The sequence below is a fragment of the Amblyomma americanum genome, chromosome 2 (assembly GCF_052857255.1).
Source record: "Amblyomma americanum isolate KBUSLIRL-KWMA chromosome 2, ASM5285725v1, whole genome shotgun sequence".
Taxonomy (NCBI): domain Eukaryota; kingdom Metazoa; phylum Arthropoda; class Arachnida; order Ixodida; family Ixodidae; genus Amblyomma; species Amblyomma americanum.
In genome coordinates, this window is record NC_135498.1 from 64,232,284 (window position 1) to 64,254,044 (window position 21,761).

Below are 21,761 nucleotides of genomic sequence, written 5' to 3' on the forward strand. Positions count from 1 at the left end.
AAATAAAACCCTTTGCCTGAGCCCTCACTGACATTCAATGAAATGCTGGCAAGGAGTCTACAAAGTCCATTCAGAGATTGCCAACAGATCTATATTATGGCACCAGACTTTAAGCAATAGCTGAGCAAGTCTGTTGCTTTGTTTCTCCGTTACAATGCATGTTTGGGTCTTTGGGTCTGCCACTCCATTCAAACTCATGATGTCAGCAGTGACGATGCTGATGACATTGAAGTGGTTGGCAGTGTGGTCTGGCCTCAGACATCCAGACAAAAACTGCTTGATGTAATAGCAGTCCTCAAATTAAAACTACCTTTGGCAATAATACAACACTCCATTTTTCGGTCTTGTCTAGATTATAAAAATACCATTTGCAGTGAGAGTAGAGTTTATGTCATTAGAATGCAGTAGTCAATCAATACCAGGCCACTTAGGTTTTTCCCCAATGTTTGAATGTTTAATATAATAAACAAGTGCAGTGTAATGACAGAATGCTGCTGTGAAATAAAAAAAAGAACGGACCGTAATGGCCTGCAGAATCTGCATGACAAATGTTTCTGATGAGCGGAAGTGAAGAATTCCAACCCACATCAAATAGACAGCGGCTAAGTGTGCAACAAATCAAATTTTTACATTTTTGTTTGATCTCAGAGGTCAACTAAGGTCATTCCCAAATGTTTTATACATTGAAAAAATTCCTCCACTTTTCAAGACCATGCGAGAAACATACTGAATAATGAACCTGCAGTACAGAGTATTTCGGGGTCATGACACTGCGGATGGAATTTGTATGTCACTCAAAAGTCATAGCCACTCTGCAGACAGTGAAGGTCATTGGCAAACAGATTCCACTACAGCCCCTGAATCAGCTGCATTTACGTAGGTTGTTTCTCCCCTGCAACTTTTTCCACATAAGGAATGACACAGCACATTTTTTTTCCCCTCGGGCATTGAATAACATGAACATGCACTACACGACACTGAGGTCACTGAACAAATTAACTATGCTTTAACTCAAGTTGTAGCTGACATACAAGCCATATCACTGCAAAACTGCCAGCTGTAACAGAGAATTCACACCCCTGTGTAGCCTCCAATTTTCTAAACATGTCCTGAAAGCTCACTGATTTCATGCATCAAGATTTTAAGCAGCACAAACTAACTTTTACTTTCCAATAATGTCCAAGAATTTACTGCTGGAGCGATAAGATGGTTTCGAGTAAAGTACGATAAACTGCTGTTCCCAGCTGAGACATTCATTTTGAAAGAGCCTGCAGCTGTTATTACACAGTACACACCAAATCAAAACTGAATTTAATAGAAATTTATATTTAAACATGCATGATCATGGACCCGGGAACAGCATATAAATCCATGAGCAAATTATTCGAGCTACACAGGTATTAGCAAATTGTCTGAAGATTCAGCCTATGCAATAAGCCTGACGCAAAGTGTGAACAATTTATTGCGATCTGTGGTGAGCACGCTAGGCTGCAGCATTCCTCAAGAACACCAAGCGATCGCCTGATCACTGTCTGTGACCCGAGTGGCGCGACTTGATGCGTTAAAGGAATGGCGCAGTGCCAAGACTGTGCAACAGCAGCAGTATGCACTTGACGTCAATGGCAGCACGACAGCTGTAGTAAGCAGTGTCATTTCTCTCGCGTTTGAGGCTATTAACATAGCGGAGGGGTCACCGATGCGTGAAGTGTACGGCGGAAAAAAAAAACTGCATTCAAACATTCGTCATTGTTGCATTTCTCTGCATCAATATTTAGCGTCCGTACCAACTGCTTCCATTAGTAACGAAGACAGAAAGTAATGCACACGTGAGCCGCGCACGTCACATAATCCGACGATCTGCATCGCGTGAACCCGATCCACCGCATCTGTCAGCTCGTAAAGCGGATGGTAGCAGCTGTGACAGCGACATCCGTCGCACATTTTCCTTTCCTAACTGATGTTAAAAAAATTAGTGCCAGGCAAGCGCAAGCACAGCCTAGGATCGAGCGCCGCGCAGTGCACACGGAGGTAAGAAAGACCTAGCCGGCTTCCAGAGTCAGCCAATTCCAATTCAAACTAAGCCTAAGAAATTCACAAGCACCAGAAAAAGCGTGACGGTATTGACAGGCCCGCCTACGCAGCTACTGCACACGAGTTATCGACGCGCCAAAGGAAAACAGTAAGTGCGTACGCAACCCAATGCACACGCGACCCAAGGAGCGCAGCGCGCGGAGGTGAGCGAGCGAAAATAACCGGCCGCAGTGCATTCTGAAAGCAAGTGGGTACAGCGCTGCTGCTCATTTACGGCTCGCGCGTCAACGGCTCACCTCGAAGTTCTTGACCGCGAGGGCGTTAGGCGCGGCTGACCTTCGCAGCCTAGGAACGAGAAGCGCTCGCACGAAATTTGCCGAAGATCTGAGAATCTTCAATGCAAACCGATGCAAGAACTTCGGCGGGTCCTAGACGGACCAGTCGGGTGCAGGTAAAGAGACAGCAGCGTCGGCCGCAGCCAACGCGGGCTATGGGAGTTTCTTTAGTTGGTGATCGGGAAGGCTAAGTCCGAGGTAGGTGCACACACATCCAAGTCACCTCAGTCATGCCTCAGTACTGCGAGAGCAGGTTGCATTCACTCACCGTTAGCAGAGAGATTTTGTCAAGTAGTGAGGACGGGACAGTAATCACTACTGTTCCGGACAGATAAAGCGCGTGCGCAGAGGGCGACGCTCCAAGCGGTCGCAAGTCGTACTTTCCAAGTTGCGAAATTGGCGCTCGTTTATTGCGTCTTGCTCGCTTCTGCGCGCTTCTCACGGCGAGACCAGCGTTATCGCAAGTGTTGCGAGGGCGTAAGCGGCGCATTCAGCTCAGCGAATGTCCTTGAGTTTTGGGGACGTTGAGAGAAATGAAAACTTACACTGAAAAGTAAACAGTGTACCGCGTCGGACATCAAAACCGAAAACGAAACTGCTGTGTCCTAAATTTGCCCGCGCTTTTTAATCGCATGTAAATCACCCTTAGTGCTTCAGAAAAATGTTGCTCGCATATGAACTTTGTGTGCTTTTTTTTACCTGTTGAAGAATGAGTTTCTCTTCGGTTTACCGATATGAAACCGTTAATATGCAATAGGGAGCACCGCTCAGCAGTTGCCTTGCCGTTCAGTTCTTCGCGCACTTCAATGCAACAAATTCAGCACATGCAGTGTCTTCGCAGCAAAAAATTATCGTATAGTGCTACGTGCAGTTGTGTTCCATGGTATTTCTTTGGATTATGAGGTAGTGCCTATGTAATCCGTTATAACTCAACTCCTAGTTAATTTCTGATGACCAACAGCTATTCAGGTGCCCGCAAATGGGCACACGATTTTTTGTTGTTGTCTCGGCCACGGTTCCACAGTCTCAGCCGCTAAGCACCGTGGGCTGTTCAAAAAGCTGCACTACTATTTATTTTCTGAGCCTTCGTTTCATAACACCTGGTCGATGACTGAAAAGGCGCACAAGTACCTCGACGACCTTAAGCGGACAGGCATAAACTGCTCACTAAAGTTCTGCCCGCCAACATTCCTTCCTCACTGGCTTAAGCGACGACCTCAGGCGCCCAGGAAATAGGTACCCGATGTTCGTTGCAACACATCCTCGAAGGTGTTTACATTCACCGTGCGTGCGTCCCGAGAAATGGTCCCGAGCGAATCGTCGAGCGAGCATTCCGGTTTTCGTCTCGGCTTCGTATTCTCGCGCAAGTGTGACGTCGGACCGAGGAAGCCAGATTCGCACAGCCGAGCGACATTATCGGGTGCGACGAGGAAAGTTTCTCGTTACCCCGGCCGGGCGGGCGGGCGGCCCTACTCGCGCAAGCATTTCTTCGCTCCAGGGCTGAGTCTCGACGGGAGCGAGCTGCTTATCTAATCGTTCGGTATACGGACCCTCAGGCCACGCGCGCTCGGAGGTCGCCTGATGCCTTCGCGTGGTGCAGCGGGCGGCGGAGAGGAGGGCGAGAGGCGATAGCCGTCGTCAGCGGCAATCCTGTGAGTCGAGTGCAGGCAGTCGGTCCTTCGCCGACACTGGCGAGCGCGAATTCTCGCGCTTCGCGGGAAAAGAACATAAAACGCGGGCGTCGGACGTTCAACAACCTTTGAACGAGAGTCCTTGCAAAGGTATAGAGCAGGCAATAAGCGAATAGGCGCGGCTAAAACCTTTAGTGCAGCGCATAGGCGAACACAGAATGAAAGCCGAAACCATTTGACGGTTAGGATAGCCATCGTTTTGCGCCCGGAAATGTGTTTGTTTTGTGCTGAGTGCCGGTCATGTCGATCCAGCTGTCCAAAGAAAAATGCTACAAAAAAAAAAAACATCGTCGAAAGAATATTCGACGCGGTGACGAGAGATTGATCGCATGTGGTTGTTTTCGTTCTTTTTAAACGTTAACTTCGAGTCTTTCTGAACGCTACGAGCAAGTTGAAAAAAGGCAGTAGTTACAACTTCTCGGCGTGTCACAAGGAGAGTTTTCTCTGGCTTTGCATGTGACCTTTCGGTGACCGGCCGCGTTTTGATGACTACGAAACGTAAAATGCGCCCGTGTGCAGTGCGACGGCAGTGCACGTTAAATGGACACGGAGGGTAAAATAGAAGTTGTCCCGTGTCGACAGGCGACAGGCAACCGCAGCGACCAAGAGCCAACTCTCACCGAAAACAGTTTTTTTCACAACCAAAAAGCGAAATACAGGTGTCGCCATCACCGGTCGATTTTAGAAGTAAAATGTCTTAGCGGATCCCGGAGGCTACGCTTCTCCGCCATTCAAATCAAAACGGAGGCAATCCGTACATTTTGGTAAAAACGTCACGAGATTGAATCGATTGGCGGTAAGACTTTTAAAAGGCAATTTTCTTGTCGATAAATGCGTCTTTCGATACCCGAAAATCGTCAACATAGCCACACAGTGTCACAGAATCAATTTTTATTGAGAAAAATACATGAATTAAATTGTCCACGGTGCTCCCTCTTAAAGAACCCAAAGTGTCCGAATTATTCCGGTGCGCCCCTTTCTCTCTTCCTCCAGAGTTTCAGTAGCACGGTGGCTTGGGCAAGTTGGTTGCTATCCATTATGCTTAAGAGATTCGCAGCATAAATAAAACGCACACAGTAGACCAGGATTTAAAAAAAAGACAAAAATATGGTGCTGCAAAAACATGTTCTTGCCAGGGATCGAACCTGGGACCTTCCGCGTGTTAGGCGGATGTGATAACCACTACACCACAAGAACAGCTTGGAAAAACGCCTTGCTTGAACAAGTAAAAAAGATCTCAGTAAAATGAGTTTCGGTGGTACGGCGGTTTGGGCCAGTTGGTTGCTATCCATAATGCAGGAAAGATTCGCAGCATAAATAACACACACAGAGAAGACCAAAACAAACAAGACAGGACTGTGTTGCATTTGCACGGCCCACTGCTTCAGCTGTTCTTGTGGTGTAGTGGTTATCACATCCGCCTAACACGCGGAAGGTCCCAGGTTCGATCCCTGGCAAGAACACATTTTTGCAGCACCGTCTTGTCTTTTTTTTTTTTTGTACCTGGTCTTCTGTGTGCGGTTTATTTAGGTTGCGAACCTTTTCTCATTTAGAGCTCTTCCCTGCGGGAGCATATATATAGGCACACTATTTTTCTTCTTTCACTCCCTCCTTCATCCCTTTCCCGGCTGCGTGTTTTGGGTGTACACCGAGAATTGGGCCGGTTACTGCCCGCATAGCCTTAGCCGCTTTGGGACGTTAAACCCCATAAACAAACAAACTTTTCCTTCTATACTAACTTTCAAAGTTCATCAAGGTTCGCGCTTCGTGTTCGCCGAACACGAAGCGCGACTTCTTCGATGTCAGAAAGAGGACATTCAAAATTAATCGCAACTGAACATCATTGAATTCCATCGTTTAGTAAAAAAAAAATTACAGGACGGTTGTCACTGGTTAACGCGAGATTCAGCAACAGCTGTTAAGGTATTTGTACTTTGCACTATCATTGCATCTGTCTGGTTCTAGGGCGCTCTTTTTACTTTTTCCCACAGTCGTTTTTAGCGCAGCGCCGCCGACAATCCTCTCCTCGGGCGGCGCGTTTTGCAGCAGCTGCCGCATATGTACCGTGCAACATTCCTCCACTCTACCCTTCCTCTTCCTTCCACGGTAACCGATTTCTCACGGTAACCACCTTGATATGCCTTCCCACACTCTCACCATGCCTCCCCTAGCCGTGCCCTCCATCCACGGAAAACCGTCCTTCACCATCTAGGGTAACTCCCTTCTGGTTTGTTCCTATGGCAACCACGTGCAAATTGCGCCTTCTCACGCTCCGCCGTACCCTCCTCCTTCCACGGTAACTACCCTCCGGATAGTTCCTGTGGCAACCACCCACCGGTTACGCATTTCTCCGCTCATGTGATAGCTTCCTCTTTGCACGGTAACCGCCCTCCCAGTGGTTTTCATGGCAACGCACCCCCCCCCCCCCCCCCCCCGGTTACGCCGACGACGACAGACAGCGACATCCTACTACGACACGAAGCCCAGGAACGAGCGCTTAACAGCTGCCGATGCAAAAAAAAAAAAAAATACAATCCATAATCCAGGAGACAAAACCTGTGGAACACACCTCTCAAATAATACTATGCGAAAAAAAAAAAGATTGCACGTCTGTGTTAAGCCCCAGGTGCGTGTTATCTTAATACGTGTTCTAGTATAGCAACCAGCGCAGCGCTGTGAGACTAGCTGAACCTGCGGGACTGAGATTGCAGGATCCTGCTTTCCCATCTTTTATTCCGTACACGACTGAACGTGGATGTAGGGCTTCACGCACAGCATAAATCTAAACCAGAGGGACTCTGTCTAAACTTCTAAATGATGCTGAACATTACCGGACGCATCCCAGTTATTTCCCGTTATTATAGCGACTTGAACAGTCCCCTTAGTAAAACAATTGGCAGGGAAACCTAATTACCTTATGTGTTGGAAATGAGATAGCATTCGAAGTCGTTAATGCCTTTGCCGGAAGTGGCGTCACGTCAGGTCTGGTGACGTAACTTCCCTCCAACCAGTTGGAATTATACACTCTGATGATGCCGATTCCCTCCAGCCAATGGGTGAAATTTAGGGCCGACGCTTTTTTTTCGACGGGGCTTTTAATCATATCGCATTGAAAAAAAAACGCAGAACTGTTATTTTCTTGAGGATAAATGAATTGATTTGGGGATGATGTGCTGCACACTTCGTATTGTTGGTGCGCCCGTATTAATCCGGCAAATTGCACGACACTGTACCATTGCAGCTGCCAACCCAGATAAATTATCTAACAGTACCTCTAAAGGAATAGGAAGTTCCGAATACATACTTTCTTTTTTAAAGAAAATAATTAAGTTGATAGTTATTTACTCTATACCATTCTGCTTGATAGATTTGTTTCTCTTCCTTAATAGAGTGCACATGCAAGAAGGGCGTGCTTTTGAAAGTGGTGCCAACTTGATCGCGTTGTAGTCGTTGGCATGGCGCTCCCGCAACGCGCCGAGTTGCGCTGACATGCCCTAGCTGTGTGTGAAGCCGGCGGTTTTATCGTCGTATATCGAAATGTTATTTAATTCGAAGCCTGCCAAGCTTCGTTGGCTCTGCTCGCTGTTCCAGTTCACTAGCCCGGGCGGAATATAGAGGATCACGTGACAAGTTAGTCACATTGCGACGTGTACTAGTAGGCGTTCCCGTCTGAACTCCACAAGCGCGCGTTTTTCGAGTGTCTAAAATCTGTGGCGCCACTGCGCCTGGCGTAATCATGCTTTCCGAACTCTTAATACCGGTGCTCTTACTAACGGGCAGCGGCCTGCTGCATATCTTCAATCACAACAATGAGTCGATAATCGTAATAGTTCACCTGTTGAAGTCCAGGGCTTGACGGAACCTGTTCACCTCTTTTCTGACGTCCACCACTAATGACAGCGGTACGACGCAAAAACCATCTTTGCGCCTAAGAAAACCTATTTGTAGAAATATTGGCAGCTTCACCGAAACACCTGGTATGTGGTCTCTTGCCCACGATGGCCCATTTAGCGCGACAGCTAGATCTTGAAGCCCTGTCTAAGTCACCGTGAAAGTAGCTTTCGCTATCTATACAGTCTCCTTAGCCGCCATAAAACAACTGTAAAGGGTGTCAAAGACGGTATGTGTAACGCAGGAGATCCATGCACTCAATAAGAAAAGAAATGTGCACAAGCTCAGGTTTTCAGACATGCAACTCTGCGAACGTGCACGTTCACATACAGCCTATATATACCGCAGCAGCGAATACGAAGGGAACGCGGGAAGAAGGCGGAACGAACGTCACACGCATTGGTTAACGAGGCTCGTCAGATTTCTCAAAGAAGCCAACACTCTTTTTTGCAAATATCCCCAGGTGGTCGAAATTATTCCGGAGCCTTTCACTACAGCACCTCTTCTTCCTTTCTTCTTTCGCTCCATCCTTTATCCCTACCCTTACGGCGCGGTTCAGGTGTCCGCCGATATATGAGACAGATACTGCGCCATTTCCTTTCCCTCAAAACCAATTATTATTATTATTATTATTATTATTATTATTATTATTATTATTATTATTATTATTATTATCCCCTACCTCAAGTGAGCCTCTTTTGCTGGTCACGTAATTGGTTTTGAGGAAAGGAAAGGGCGTAGTGTCACTTCTCGGTAGACGCGTGGTTATGGTTTACCGCGCCCTAGGGAAGGGATGGAATGAAACAAGGAAAAGAGAAGTATTGCCGTAGTGGGGGGCTATGGATATGTTATATACCCGCCGCGGTGGCTCACTGGTCAGGGCGCTCGGCTACTTTTGCCCAGGTTCGAACCTAGTAGCCAACAGCCGCGTTTCGATGAAGGCGAAACGCAAAGGCACTGTGGGCTGTGCGATGCCAGTGCGCGTTGGACATCCCCAGTTGGTCGAGATTATTCCAGAGCCCTGTACTACGGCACCTATTTCTCTCTTCTTTCACTCCCACCTTCCCTTCTTCCCTCACGGCGCGGTTGAGGTGTCCCCCGAGAAGTGCGACAATTATTGCGCCATTTCCTTTCCTCAAAAACCACTATTTGCATTGAAACCAAAGCATGCACAACGTAGTATACATAATTGGTTTTATAATTGGTTTTTGAGGAAAGGAAATGGCGCATTATCTGTCTCATATATGGTTGGACACCTGAACCGCGCCGTAATGGAAGGAATAAAGGAGAGAGTGAAAGAAGAAAGGAAGAAAGAGGTGCCGTAGTGGACGGCTCCGGAAAAAAATTTGACCACCTGGAGATTTTTAACGTGCACTGACATCGCACAGCACACGGGCGCCTTGGCGTTTTGCCTCCATAACGTAGCAGTACGAAGAACCGCTTTTTTTATCTCACTTGTTCTTTGTTACCGAATTGTTATGAGGATGGAAATTTGAAAGCTCTGGCCTCTATATCTACGCTTTGCTAAATATACAGACTTGCTTATTACTCTATGATATGGCCCCAAACAGTGTCATGATTCCCTATTTTCACGTAAAAAATACAAACGTCAATTACGAGAGCAAGTCGTCGTCTCTGCTCCTGGCAAGTGTCGATAACCATGTATACAAAAACAAAAGCAGCCGATAAAAGCTCGTTGACCCCTAGACGCCTTGTCACCGAGGAGCGCGTGCCCTCACGTTGAAAACAAAGGTCGCACGAGGTCATTCCGGGTGGCCCGCGTCCGATCAAAAAAAGCGGAAGTCTCAATGAGCCGCACCGGAAGTGGCAGCGGAAGCAGCGCATTAACGCCCCCTTTCGCTCCAACGCACGGTTCTTCACAGTTCGCGCCCCTTCAGTCCGGTCCGCAGCGCAGCGGGAGTCCCTCATCGTTTCACGAAGCTAGCGTCCCAGCAGTTAGACATCACTCGCCTGACCCGCGCTGTTCGCCCCGGCAAACGGAGAAGACGTCAGCGATAACTCTTCAAGGCAAAGAAAAAAAGCATCGGGACACCTTCCCCAGTTGCCGAAGCTTCTTACGTTTAATTCACTTCTCCGGCAGCGAGACCCTGGGCTGTTCCATCTTGTTCACCCTATCTTCTTATCTGGTGAGCTGTTCCTCTTACCTATGTCGAGTAGTCTAGACGTGGCAGTGACTCGGCAACTCTGTGCCTCGACTGTATATAAGCATTATCGCCGGGTTCTTGCCTCACTAGCCCTGCCAGACAAACTTATCTAATCGGAGAAAGCAGCGAACGAGACGAAGGACGGGTCAGACCCCGGAGGGGCTCTCTTTTTCTCTTCTCTCTGGCTATCTTGCGTGGCTGCCGACGAACTCGCCGGCTGATTGCAGCCAACGCTTGATTAGTGATGCACGTGGCTGGACGACGACGCGGGCCAGGAGCCCGTGATTATGAGCGTGCACTTGGGTCCCTTTTGTTAACGTTTGCCCTCTGCACACTGTTATCTTTCATTTTGAACCGGTCGAGTCGACTCAATAGAGAGTTTTAGCACCGCCGTGCGGCAGACACAGCAACTACGGTAACTGCGACCGTACCGAATATGTAGATATAGACACGGCTGCCCACGGTACCAGGAACAGAATCGTAGCCATTTATATTGTTACATATATTACAGTTAATCTTCATAGGCAGTGTTCATGTACGCTGGCGCCAGCAGTGCGACATTATTCGGTAGTTTTGAAGGTTTGAATTGCGAAAACTGCTTCAAGTGCAAATGGAACAACAGGAACGAAGCGCTTCCTCCGGTAGCAGCTCGTATTTAGTGTGGCTCACCGACTATACGAAAAATACTTCACGAGGTGAAGAGTGCAGATGAATAATAATAATAATAATAATAATAATAATTGTTTTTTTGGGGGAAAGGAAATTGCGCAGTATCTGTCTCATATATCGTTGGGCAGCTGAACCGCGCCGTAAGGGAGGCGATAAAGGAAGGAGTGAAAGAAGAAAGGAAGAGAGAAGTGCCGTAGTGGAGGGCTCCGGAATAATTTCGACCACCTGGGGATCTTTAACGTGCACTGACATCGCACAGCACGCGGGCGCCTTAGTGTTTTTCCTCCATAAAAATGCAGCAGCCGCGGTCGGTGCAGATGAAAACAAAACTCGTTTCAGTGATGTCCTATAGCTAGCCGAAATCGAGGGGAAGAAATGAACTTGAGCAGATCATGTAATGCGCACAGCAGTTGTAAGCAAAAGTCCAATACCGGCAAAAACCCACAATGAGCAGTTTACAGAGATGTAGGTAGGCGCGGCTTGGGTTACGGTGGCTGCGTCTCGCGCACATAGTGGACGTGGATTGATTTCATGTCAGTGGTAAAGGCCTTTGTCCAGCAGATGATGAAGCTGGATTGACGGTGATGACGGAGAGTAAAGCTGTCAGCTATGTGGTGTGCTAAAACACAGTGTAATGCTATGCAAATATATACCGTCTTCTCCGCGCCGACCTTAATTGTCCAAATTCGGTTAAACGCGCGCCTGCGCGTGAGGCTCCCTGATGTGCTGCAAGCAACATGGACGTGCTAAAACGGACGCAAAAGCATTCCGTTATCAGTGTGTTTTTCCCGCTTGTCTATGTTCTTCAACTTGACGTCAGCTTCGTATTTCCAGGCAGTATGTTGTGCGCTTCTCACAAACTGCGGTCTTGGTCAAAATTTCAAAGGCCGCATCGAAGCACGGCCGAAGAGCGTTTCAGCACAAACACGCAGCACGAGATGGCTGACTTTCCCCTTTTTTCAACAGATGAGAAAAAAAAAAGTTTATCTATTGTAAGTGAAACAGTTATGCGCTAAACCGATTCAACGGCGTTTTTATTGTAGAGCTCAACGGGGATATAGTTCAATTCTTTATATTCTCACGCTGTTAATTTTTCTTTTCAGTCACTGCTTTACACGGTAATTAATGCATAATTATAATAAGGTATAATAAAGCACAAATTATATGGTAAACATCCTACACATTCTCTACATGACTGTGCTGAGGGCTACATATATACCATCGCTCTTACTTCGTGCCCCTATTCTGTTGATAAGGATCATTGTCAAAAAAGAAAGCAAAAAAGAAAACACCGCCCAACGTGGGGCTCGAACCCACGACCCTGAGATTAAGAGTCTCATGCTCTACCGACTGAGCTAGCCGGGCGACGAGTTTTCGGCTGGTCAAGCGATATCTTATCACTAAGAAACAGACAAAGCAAAGAAATGTGGCTAGGAATATGGCTGGATTACAGCTGTCGCAACAACCGCTGTGCGTGGAATTCGCCGAGATTGAACTATATTTCATTGAAAATAACTGGATACTGCGCAGCTTAACTTTATGACATGATGAGCAGGCCTGAGATGTCTATCGGAAGTTTTAACATAGGCATAGAAAAAACGTGCTAGCGCAGATCCCAGGAGCGTGCGTGCACGCCCGGCTGGTGCTTTAAAATGTCGCCCAAATCACTCCAGCTGTCTCCCAGCACAAAAGACGTTAACACTCAACACATGGGCTTAAAAGAAAAAAAAAGGAACGCCCAACGTGGGGCTCGAACCCACGACCCTGAGATTAAGAGTCTCATGCTCTACCGACTGAGCTAGCCGGGCAGTGGTTCCGTTGGCTCTATCTATGCTAGTAATGGTTGACGACTGCCAAAGCGCGACTTTCGGTTTTTTTTTTCTGTTGCGTGGTATTCTTCACATTTCATGCTTCGACCTTTACGGACGCGTGGGAAACGATGTTTCCCAGGTATGTCACGACTTCACATGCTTATTTTAAAATTTTGAACCTGAGCCTGAGTCAGTGCACGTTAAAGATCCCTGAATAAATGTTATTTCTCTCTCTCTCTCTGCAGGTGGTCGAAATTATTCCAGAGCCCTCCACTACGGCACCTATTCCTTTCTTCTTTCAGTCCATCCTTTATTCCTTCCGATTTGTATCTTTTTCCCTTGTCCATCATGGGAAAGAAACGAGTTTAACTGAACAAAAAAAAGACACTAAGGCGGTCACCACCAGTCCCCTTTAGATCTGCCTGCGATCCAATTCGGATTACCATGTGACTGGATATTCGACCGAGGGCTTATCAACAGACGGAGCCAGAATATTAAGTGCTGCCTTAGTGCTGGAAGAAGATGCCGCCAGTGTAAAGAACGTGGAAGAGTTAAACGATAAACCTGTCCGTGTAATTCGTTTTGTATCATACAGCGTGTCCTGTGCAGCATACAGAAGCAAAGATTTTTAGTACGCTAGCACTTATTTTTTTAGAAGTATATATGAAGAATACGCCACCAACGGGGATAAAGACACGCAAACGACAGGACCAGCGTCCTTTGTATGTGCGCGTCCTGTCTGTTCTCGTTGTCCGCACCGTCTTCATGTTACATTCATCATGAATCAGCAGCTCAAACAAGAGTTTTACTCAATTTTTTTTAATCTTCTAGCTACTGCTATTACAAAGCCGAAACGGCATTGTTAGCTGTCGCGAACAATATATATATATATATATATATATATATATATATATATATATATATATATATATATATATATATATATATATATATATATATATATATATATATATATATATATATATATTGTACGCGATAGCTAACAGTCATGTAATGTCAACTGTATCTGCCTATATTTGTTATTAGTTTCTTTGTATGCTGCTGTTGTCACTTTCCTTTTGACGCATGGGGTTCAAGGGACCAACAGCTGAGCTTTGAGGGCTTACATTGTGCTAGAGCAGCGTAAAGTTTCCGAGCTTCCTGATCCCACAGCGGTAGCATCAGAAGTACTAAATTGTATTTGAGGAGAAGTTTCCTATCAGTGGACAGGCCCATTTTTATGTATTCTAGTGCTGACAAGTGTTAAGTGGTAGCAGTGTCATGGTGGCAAGTGTAAGAAACCAAGAAACAAATGCGACCTCAGCTGAAAAGTAGCAATATTTCATTAAATCTTATGTCTTCTTATCTACTTAATGACTTAAAACTCAAACCCCTGTTTGCCAGTGGCTGTCATGTACCTATTCCATTAATTGGGCTCATGGCATTATTTTACAGCATGAATTAAATGGTATTTCGGCTTGATATGCAATCTGTTTGATGGCCACAAATGAAAGATCGGAGCAATAATCTTTTTTCTACAAAATGATGCATTGCTGCTCATACTTTAGCAGAGACTGCACTGTTGACCATGTAACACCCACTGATTACCCGGGGAGTTCATCTTGCAACTGAAGCCGCCACGGTGGCTGAGTAGTTATGGCGCTCGGCTGCTGGCCCGAAAGACGCGGATCTGATCCCGGCCGCGGCGGTGGAATTTCGATGGAGGCGAAATTCTTGAGGCCCGTGTACTGTGCGATGTCAGTGCACGTAAAAGAACCCCAGGTGGTCAAATTTCCGGAGCCCTTCACTACGGCGTCTCTCATAGCCTGAGTCGCTTTGGGACGTTAAACCACCATAAACCAAACCTTTCCGCATATAACGAACGGGGTACCACGTTACCTGTCGATTCGCCACAGCAGCGCGATCCCTCCTGGCGTCGAGCAAATATCAGGATAGCGCCACGAAGAAATTTTCGGCATGACCACTATAGAAAATTGAAGTGTCGTAAAAGCCAGTTTCTGCCATTCTCAACGGCTTGCGCTTCAGCTGAGTTAGTTTGCGTGAATTGTAGCCGTAGACGTAACAAACGGCGTGGTTATACCATCATTGCACGTGAGCCAATGCGCTTCGCACAATTCAACCTTCCTGCATGCTCCCGTCGGGGTTTGTCTTAAATCCCTTTAACACTGCATAGGTGACTAGCACCAACGTCCAGCAAGCGAAATTATGCGCGTTTTTCTAGTAAGCACTTGCACATGGAACCTTGGTACAAGCTGTGCACGGTGTGCCATCATGGTGGCCGCGACTTCACGTGTAAGTCATGCAGGGAAGAGCAATTACGTAGCGTTTACTTCCTATTCTACATTGTTTCCATATTACAGGGTATACATGCACACGAAGCGCCACCAAAAAGAAAAAAAAATGAAAATGGATGATTGGAAAAGGTACCACTAAGAAAGAACATCAATTTCCTATTTAGATCGCGGCGTGGCCGTCATAAGGAAATGAGTGCGCTCTCTTTGAATTCCCGTTTTTTTTTACTATTATACATTTTTTGACGGCGCCTCAAGTGTGTATGTTGTATACATTGTATACATGCGTACATATGTGCGTACATACCAGGTGTTTCAAAGAAGACTAAGTAATTTTCAAAAAGAGGATTTTTGGGTAAAAATATATGGCTTTTGCGGTATAGTATATCCAGTGTTGGCTGAAACCAGAAAGCCGGTGAATAGCTGTAAGTAGTAAGCTGGTTGAATAATTTTTAATAGTTATTTGTTTAACTGTAAGAGTTAGGCGACTACTTTCAATTTGAGATTTATAGCCAGTCGTTAGTAATAGTCATATCAGTTTTTAAAATCTAAAAAAACACGATTATAGCCTTGGCGTTGTGGCTCGACAAAATTGGGCTTTTTTTTTTTACTAGTTACGTGCATTGAAAAGGTTGCCTTGCCAGAGTTCTTTCCGAAAGCGCATGTATTTTGGCACGATGCAGGCAAATTTTGTCCAGCCACAACCCCGAGGGTAATCGCGTTTTTTGAAATTCTAAGAACTGATATGCCTATTACTAACGACCGGCTACAAATCTCTAATTGCTGCTAGGCGCCTAAGTCTAACAGTTAAATAGTGAATTATTAAAAATAGTTAACCAGCTTACTATTTAAAGCGATTCACCAGTTTCCTGGCGTCCGCCAACACTGGTAATACTATGCCGGAAAAGCTATTATTTTTACCCCAAAAACACTACGTTCGAAAATAACTTTGTCTTCCCTGAAACAGCCGCCGCGGTGGCTGAGTGGTTATGGCGCTCGGCTGCTGGCCCGAAAGACGCGGGTTCGATCCCGGCCGCGGCGGCCGAATTTCGATGGAGGCGAAATTCTAGAGGCCCGTGTACTGTGCGATGTCAGTGCACGTTAAAGAACCCCAGGTGGTCGAAATTCTCGGAGCCCTTCACTACGGCGTCTCATAGCCAGAGTCGCTGTAGGACGTTAAACCCCCATAAACCAAACCGTCTTCCCTGAAACAGCTGGTATAAAGCGTGACAAAAGAAGTAGGGCTGGAAGACAGCGATCGCTATGCGCCTGTGCCATTTCGTCACCTCTGCTGTCTTGGCACTCTTCTATTCCCTCGTTGCTGGCTCTCCGGAAAAGTCTTCCATCCTCCATTCCCTCAACTGCGCAGGGAGACACCCCAGAGTGAGCAAAAGGCAGCATCAGAAACCTTACAGGAGCCCAGGAGACACGCTATGGCTGCTTCCCTGCTGAACCCGGCCGTGCTGCAGGAGCTGGCGCTGAGCTGGCTGCGCGAGGACCAGCCCAGCCTGGACGTGGGTCTGTACGTGGTGGGCGAGGCCGACACCACCGCCTACCTTTGGTGCAAGAGCCCCGGCGTGCTGGCCGGGGTGCCATTCGCCAACGCAGTACTCTCGCAGCTCGACTGCGACATCAAGTGGCTGCGTAACGAGGGCGAGTGGCTGCATCCCGTCGCTAAGGTGGCTGAGGTACGTCTGTGACGCACCTGCGCAGCACGCGAGACACGGGGCACGTGCTTTCTGCAGCGTTTACATGAATACGACTGTGGCGCGTCGTGTTTCCAAGCGCACCTCGCGGAACCGACACGCCGCTGTTTACATGCACGACATCAAGTCTGTCGCGACGGTGACCCCTCGCCCAGTTCACGCGAGGGATGGGTCCAGCCGCTCCCATCTTGAGCGAAGTCTGCTTTGGTAGAAGGAGGGGCACCTCCAAACCTGTTTCCATTCATCGCGAAAGTCGAGTTGCCTCTGTATCTCCCCCTGCCTCGTGGAATAGCACGACGTGCGTACCTGGAGCATTTTCCCTGTTTATACATGAGTGCGATACGCCAGAATGTTGATACGATGCGCTGCTGTTGCATTCATGTAATCTCGGCTCGTGAAAACCCCATGTGTATGTGGAATTTTCGAAGAGAGCGTATGACCTGTTTCCTGTGTGCCGCGCAGCAGCTACGCGTGCCACCTCGTATCGTTATCGCATTATCCCAAGGTATCGGTGCACTGACCAGGCTGAGGCTGGAGTCCTGATGTATTCTTAGCTCAGTCTCCCGTCTGAGCTGCGACTACACCGGAGTCTGAGCTTAGAATATGTTGTCTTCAGACTGAGATGACGACGTAAAGCGACTGGTATTGAAAACTGAGTGGTCCAGGTGAGTGGTCGTCGCTTCGCAACGTAGGTGACCGGGCAGGCTCGGCGCGTGCTGCTGGCGGAGCGCGTGGTGCTGAACTGCCTGGCGCGGGCCAGCGGCGTGGCGTCGGCCGCCAGGCGCATGCGCGAGGCGCTCAACGACATCCACTGGGACGGCGTGCTGGCCGGCACACGCAAGACGACGCCTGGATTCCGCCTGGTGGAGAAGTACGCGCTGCTGGTGGGCGGTGCCGACACGCACCGCTACGACGTCGCCTCCATGATCATGCTCAAGGACAACCACCTGACCGCCGTCGGATCCATCGAGAAGGTACGCGCGCTGTGCGAGGCTCTTGGTTCTTGACGGAGCCTCGCGATGCTGAGATCCGCTTTTTAAGGCGATGACAAAGACTAGGTCATTCTAAGTCAGGACTCAATTTTGAGTCCCTGTTTTATTATTCTGAATGGCCGCGGTTCGGCTGTCTGGTTGATGAGATGTAGTCCAAGCAGCTGCCAGGCATAGAAATTGGACTACAAACACAGCACCGCGGCAAGTTCAAACAATGTACGAACTAGCTCAACTCTCCGTTATACTGCATAGTAGTACGGTTTCAGACAGAAAGCTGGAGAAGAAAATTTTGCGCAATCCTTTTGAACAAAATGGCGCTTCCCGGCCAAACCATTGTTCAGGAGGACTTTAACCGAATGCGGATACTAAAGGAAGAGAGAGGAGGTACCGTAGACGGAGCGTGCCCGTACGCCACTCTAGCTTTGAGCTCTGGACTGTTTGCTGCGATTGGACGAATTGCTTTGAACGAATTGCTCATACATTCTGCCAACATTTTCTTTCGGCGACCGACGCCTTTAGTGTACCTTTAGAATGTCGACAATGAGATATCGACGGTCGTAACATCAACGTGCCTGTTCAAGAAGCAGTTTGAGCACCAGAAGCTTCCATCTGCTTCTTGCGAACGTCTGGTGTCGCCGCAGTTGGTTACTCGAACTATTAATTCACTCATGCATCCTTGAACTGACCACAGATTCAAACCGCCCTGTCTCTTGCCCCACCTCGGAGCCGCACTATTTCATGCGCGGACTGGCTGACTGCACCGCCTCAGCTTCTTTGCACATACTGGGATTCTGCTCTGACTGAAAGCTGTCCTGGCTTGATACACCAGACTCGGTGTTACTTGAAGGATGTTTTCTAACCCTGCAAGCTATTTGACCGCACTCAGAAGCCCGGAGGATTGAGACATGCGGCGTGTATGCGTCGCAGGCTGTCCGCATCGCCAAGAAGATGGGCGGCTTCACCCGCAAGGTGGAGGTCGAGTGCCGCTCGGTTGAAGAAGCCCAGCAGGCCGCGCGAGCCGGAGGAGACATCATCATGCTGGACAACTTTGAGGCAAAGGTCAGTATGCGGTGAAATTAACTTGACGATGTATACGATTGCAGTCAGTGGTATACCGGCGACGGCAGACAAGGGTCGAATTTTTCTGCGCACCACCCGTCAAATACACCCGCAATGACCAACCCTCCCTCATTTTCAATTAGACGTTTTTCTAAAGGCACTCGGTGCGGCATCATTGTTCCAGCGTCTTACCAGGCATCACGAACTGCGTAATGATAAAGAGCGCTACTGCGCACGTCTGCAGCAGAATGCTAGCGCTCGTCTTGCTGACGTCCTGCAGCACCGTGGTCTTTGCGTTAAAAAATTGCTGGTGGTTTAGCATTGCTAACCATGCAACACTGTGCGAAACCAGGTTTTTCCAGGTGGATACCAACACCACGTACCTGAAAGAGCGATTGAAAGCGCGTTTCCTTTCCTTTCGTGACTTGCGCATAGATGGAAGTTGATAAAGTCGACGACGTGCGTTGCGATAGGGTGTCGCAGTTTAACTCGATGCGTGATCAGCTGCAGCGATAGCAGAGTCAGCGCCTCCTCTTTGTAAAAATAGAGGAGGCGCTGGCAGAGTGCTCGCGTGCATGCAGCGGCCGGCGTAGCTGATCTGTTCGCGCCACCGCGGGTTCTAAACCCAGTCGTGGCAGTTATTTTAATTCTCCACGTTGGCCAAGTCAGCCGCATTCAAATCTTGTTTACCTCTTGCCATTTCCCGCATCGTGTGATCACGCATCACCGGCATTTTCCAGGTTATGAGGGCAATAGTGCTTTCGGACTAAAAAATGCCAACATCACAGTGCATTGCTACGAAGAGTAAATCAGAACTTTGCAAGGAACGATGAGCCGCAGCATGAGAGGCCGGAAAGAAAGCGACGCCAGTCCCGTCTTTTATCATGCGCTTATTTTTTCTTTTCACCTCACACTGAACGTGCCGCATCTCTCGCGGTCATATATTCTCTCACTCGATGTATGAGAGAATGTATGTATCCTGGCCAATCCCCCACCGTGGGTATGTGCCATCATCTTTCAGGCAACAACAACAACAACTCGATGTATACTGGCCTTTCAAGCCGTATACGTACGGTCGTTAATGCACCGCACTCTCGCTGGAGTGCAGCTTGTGTAAAAGCCCAGCTGCTTGGTTTACCGCGTAACCGAAACAGGGCTGCAGCAAAGCTTTCATGGCGACTATATAACGCTTTACTTCCAATACACGCAGTTTGCGGAAAGCTCTGCCACGACCGCCGATTCTTGTAGAATCCACAATATATGAACCGCATGACGCTATACTTACGAAACGTTTCCCTTTACTTCGTCATGCACACCCGCCATCAAAAGTCATTGGGCCACAGGGCTTGCTTTTCAGTTGGATAGCGGAGCGTTCAAGGTTCCAGACAACTTCTCTAAGGCAAAAGGAGCCTTTGTAGGCTTACGGGTACCTTGAGTGCTCCAATATGCGGCTGAAAAGCTGACCATGCGCCCAAGCACTTTTGACCAAGGCTGAACCTCATGTTTGAAGAGGTTCTGATGAGTTGTCCGGATGCAACACCGGCGCTGGTATGGGCCCGGCAGGCCTACGCGATATTTCGAGACTGCCCCGACTATCAGATACACAGACGTCATAGCCGACGCCATACGAGGCGGAGGCATCCTGTTGTGCAATGCACAGTCAGCTATTCGGGTGTGTTTGGATTTAACACGCTCGATCCCTCACTGATGTAGTCAGCGGCTGCGCCACCGTGTCGCAGTCCCACGCGCAGTAAACGCCGCTCACATTCTTTTGCAGGACCTGGCACCGGCCGCGCAGAAGCTCAAGACCGAGTTCCCGGGCGTGCTGGTCGAGGCATCGGGGGGCATCACGCCCGAGAACGTGACCCAGTACGCTGTGCCGGGCATCGACATCATATCCTCGAGTTTGCTCATCCAGGGCTATCCAACTGTCGACTTCTCGCTCAAGGTGCAGCCGCCCAAGAAGCCTGAATGCTGAGCCCATGGCAGAGGCGCCACACAAGCTGTTCTACAAGTGCATAATCAAACGCGTTCGGTTCATTTCTATACAGTGGCTTATCTCAGGTCACTGCAGTTAAAACAGGTGTAATCAGTTTTTCACGATACAAATAAAAGCACTGTAGCGCGACTATTAATATGCAAAAATCTGTTGCCTTTTCAACAATTTCTCTTGCGCAGCACACACTGCAAACTATATACGGGAGCATCGCGTTTAAACGAGAGCCGACCCAACTGCATAAGCAATTTCACAGCAGTAAGGCTATGCATTCATCCCGCCTCCTCCCATCTGTTCACACTGCCAAGGAGTGGTTCCTGGCGAAAAAATAAAGAAGACCACGTGTTTCAACATTACACAAAGCTGTAGAGTTAAGCCGCATGATTAAAATTCACAACCTAAAATTAAACCACAATGCAGTAGTTGCGGTGATCGCAGTGATTCCGTTTCAGTGTCTTGCTATGTTGGACACTTATCTAAGATGCTTATATGGCGTTTGTGAAAAATATCTGAAAATCATGAAGAATAGAACATAACAAAACAGTGACAAACAGTATACCTGCGGGTGTTGAATGATGCTGCCGCCTTCCAACCCCTCCTACAGTTCACTTTCAATCACCTCCTTCAACATGTTCATGAAATCTACTGGCGATGGCGAGCCGCCAAATGGTGATGGAGCGTTACCTTCGTCAACACCTCGCGTCTGCTGGTGGACAGCTTGTTTGTCGATCCCAGCAGCCTCCGTTCCAACAATGTGCGATGAACTGCGAAATATTTGGGTTCGCACTCGTCCCTGGAAGTACTGGAACTATACTGGAGCCTTCAGAAGGTGTGCAGGATCGCTCATTTGCAAACGAAAGCTGTGAGCTTCCGCTCACCCAGTCTCATGCACAAGCATGTGCACTCCCCTAGGCACCGTACATTCATGCGCTACCTATGGGAATTCCCCGAACCCATGACAGTTCCCCCATACCCAGCACATCCCCCTCCTCATGGGAGGTTGCCCTGCGAGCTGTTCAACCAGTTGTCCAAACATGGCGAGTGGACAGAGCTCTCCGTGAAGCCCAGGCCCGTAGACCCTTGGACAAAGGAGCCCACCCTTG

General features: G+C 48.1%; 2 protein-coding genes and 4 non-coding genes across 7 annotated transcripts in view; 2 read left to right on the plus strand and 4 right to left on the minus strand.

The window, feature by feature from the left end:
- The window catches only part of LOC144121330 (GMP synthase [glutamine-hydrolyzing]-like), a 37,261-nt gene extending 34,475 nt beyond the window's left edge, over positions 1 to 2,786 (minus strand). The window contains 1 exon segment of the mRNA XM_077654497.1: positions 2,635 to 2,786. The gene's annotated coding sequence lies outside the window, so the exon portion shown is untranslated.
- Positions 1,725 to 20,807, plus strand: LOC144121331 (nicotinate-nucleotide pyrophosphorylase [carboxylating]-like). 2 transcript variants are annotated; one of them, XM_077654498.1, is made up of 5 exons: positions 1,725 to 2,028; positions 16,275 to 16,593; positions 17,304 to 17,585; positions 18,531 to 18,662; positions 20,440 to 20,807. In XM_077654498.1, the coding sequence occupies exons 1-5, from the start codon at positions 1,958 to 1,960 to the stop codon at positions 20,638 to 20,640; spliced, it is 1,005 nt and encodes a 334-aa protein (XP_077510624.1). In that variant the 5' UTR covers positions 1,725 to 1,957; the 3' UTR covers positions 20,641 to 20,807. The 2 variants fall into 2 exon arrangements, with proteins under 2 accessions (XP_077510624.1, XP_077510625.1); XM_077654499.1 differs by lacking the exon at positions 1,725 to 2,028 and adding an exon at positions 9,825 to 10,095.
- On the minus strand, positions 5,182 to 5,254 carry TRNAV-AAC (transfer RNA valine (anticodon AAC)). Its single transcript has one exon. It is a non-coding gene; the product is annotated as a tRNA-Val (tRNA).
- Positions 5,448 to 5,520, plus strand: TRNAV-AAC (transfer RNA valine (anticodon AAC)). Its single transcript has one exon. It is a non-coding gene; the product is annotated as a tRNA-Val (tRNA).
- Positions 12,075 to 12,147, minus strand: TRNAK-CUU (transfer RNA lysine (anticodon CUU)). The gene has a single exon. It is a non-coding gene; the product is annotated as a tRNA-Lys (tRNA).
- Positions 12,518 to 12,590, minus strand: TRNAK-CUU (transfer RNA lysine (anticodon CUU)). Its single transcript has one exon. It is a non-coding gene; the product is annotated as a tRNA-Lys (tRNA).
- Positions 20,808 to 21,761: the final 954 nt, after the last annotated feature.

What these genes read in the sequence shown, in the direction of transcription:
- LOC144121331 (XM_077654498.1), top strand. Translation starts at nt 1,958, where the DNA reads ATGTTAAAAAAATTAGTGCCAGGCAAGCGCAAGCACAGCCTAGGATCG. An exon ending in GCCGCGCAGTGCACACGGAG is followed by an intron (nt 2,029 to 16,274) that starts GTAAGAAAGACC and finishes TCAACTGCGCAG; the next exon opens with GGAGACACCCCAGAGTGAGC. An exon ending in CCGTCGCTAAGGTGGCTGAG is followed by an intron (nt 16,594 to 17,303) that starts GTACGTCTGTGA and finishes TTCGCAACGTAG; the next exon opens with GTGACCGGGCAGGCTCGGCG.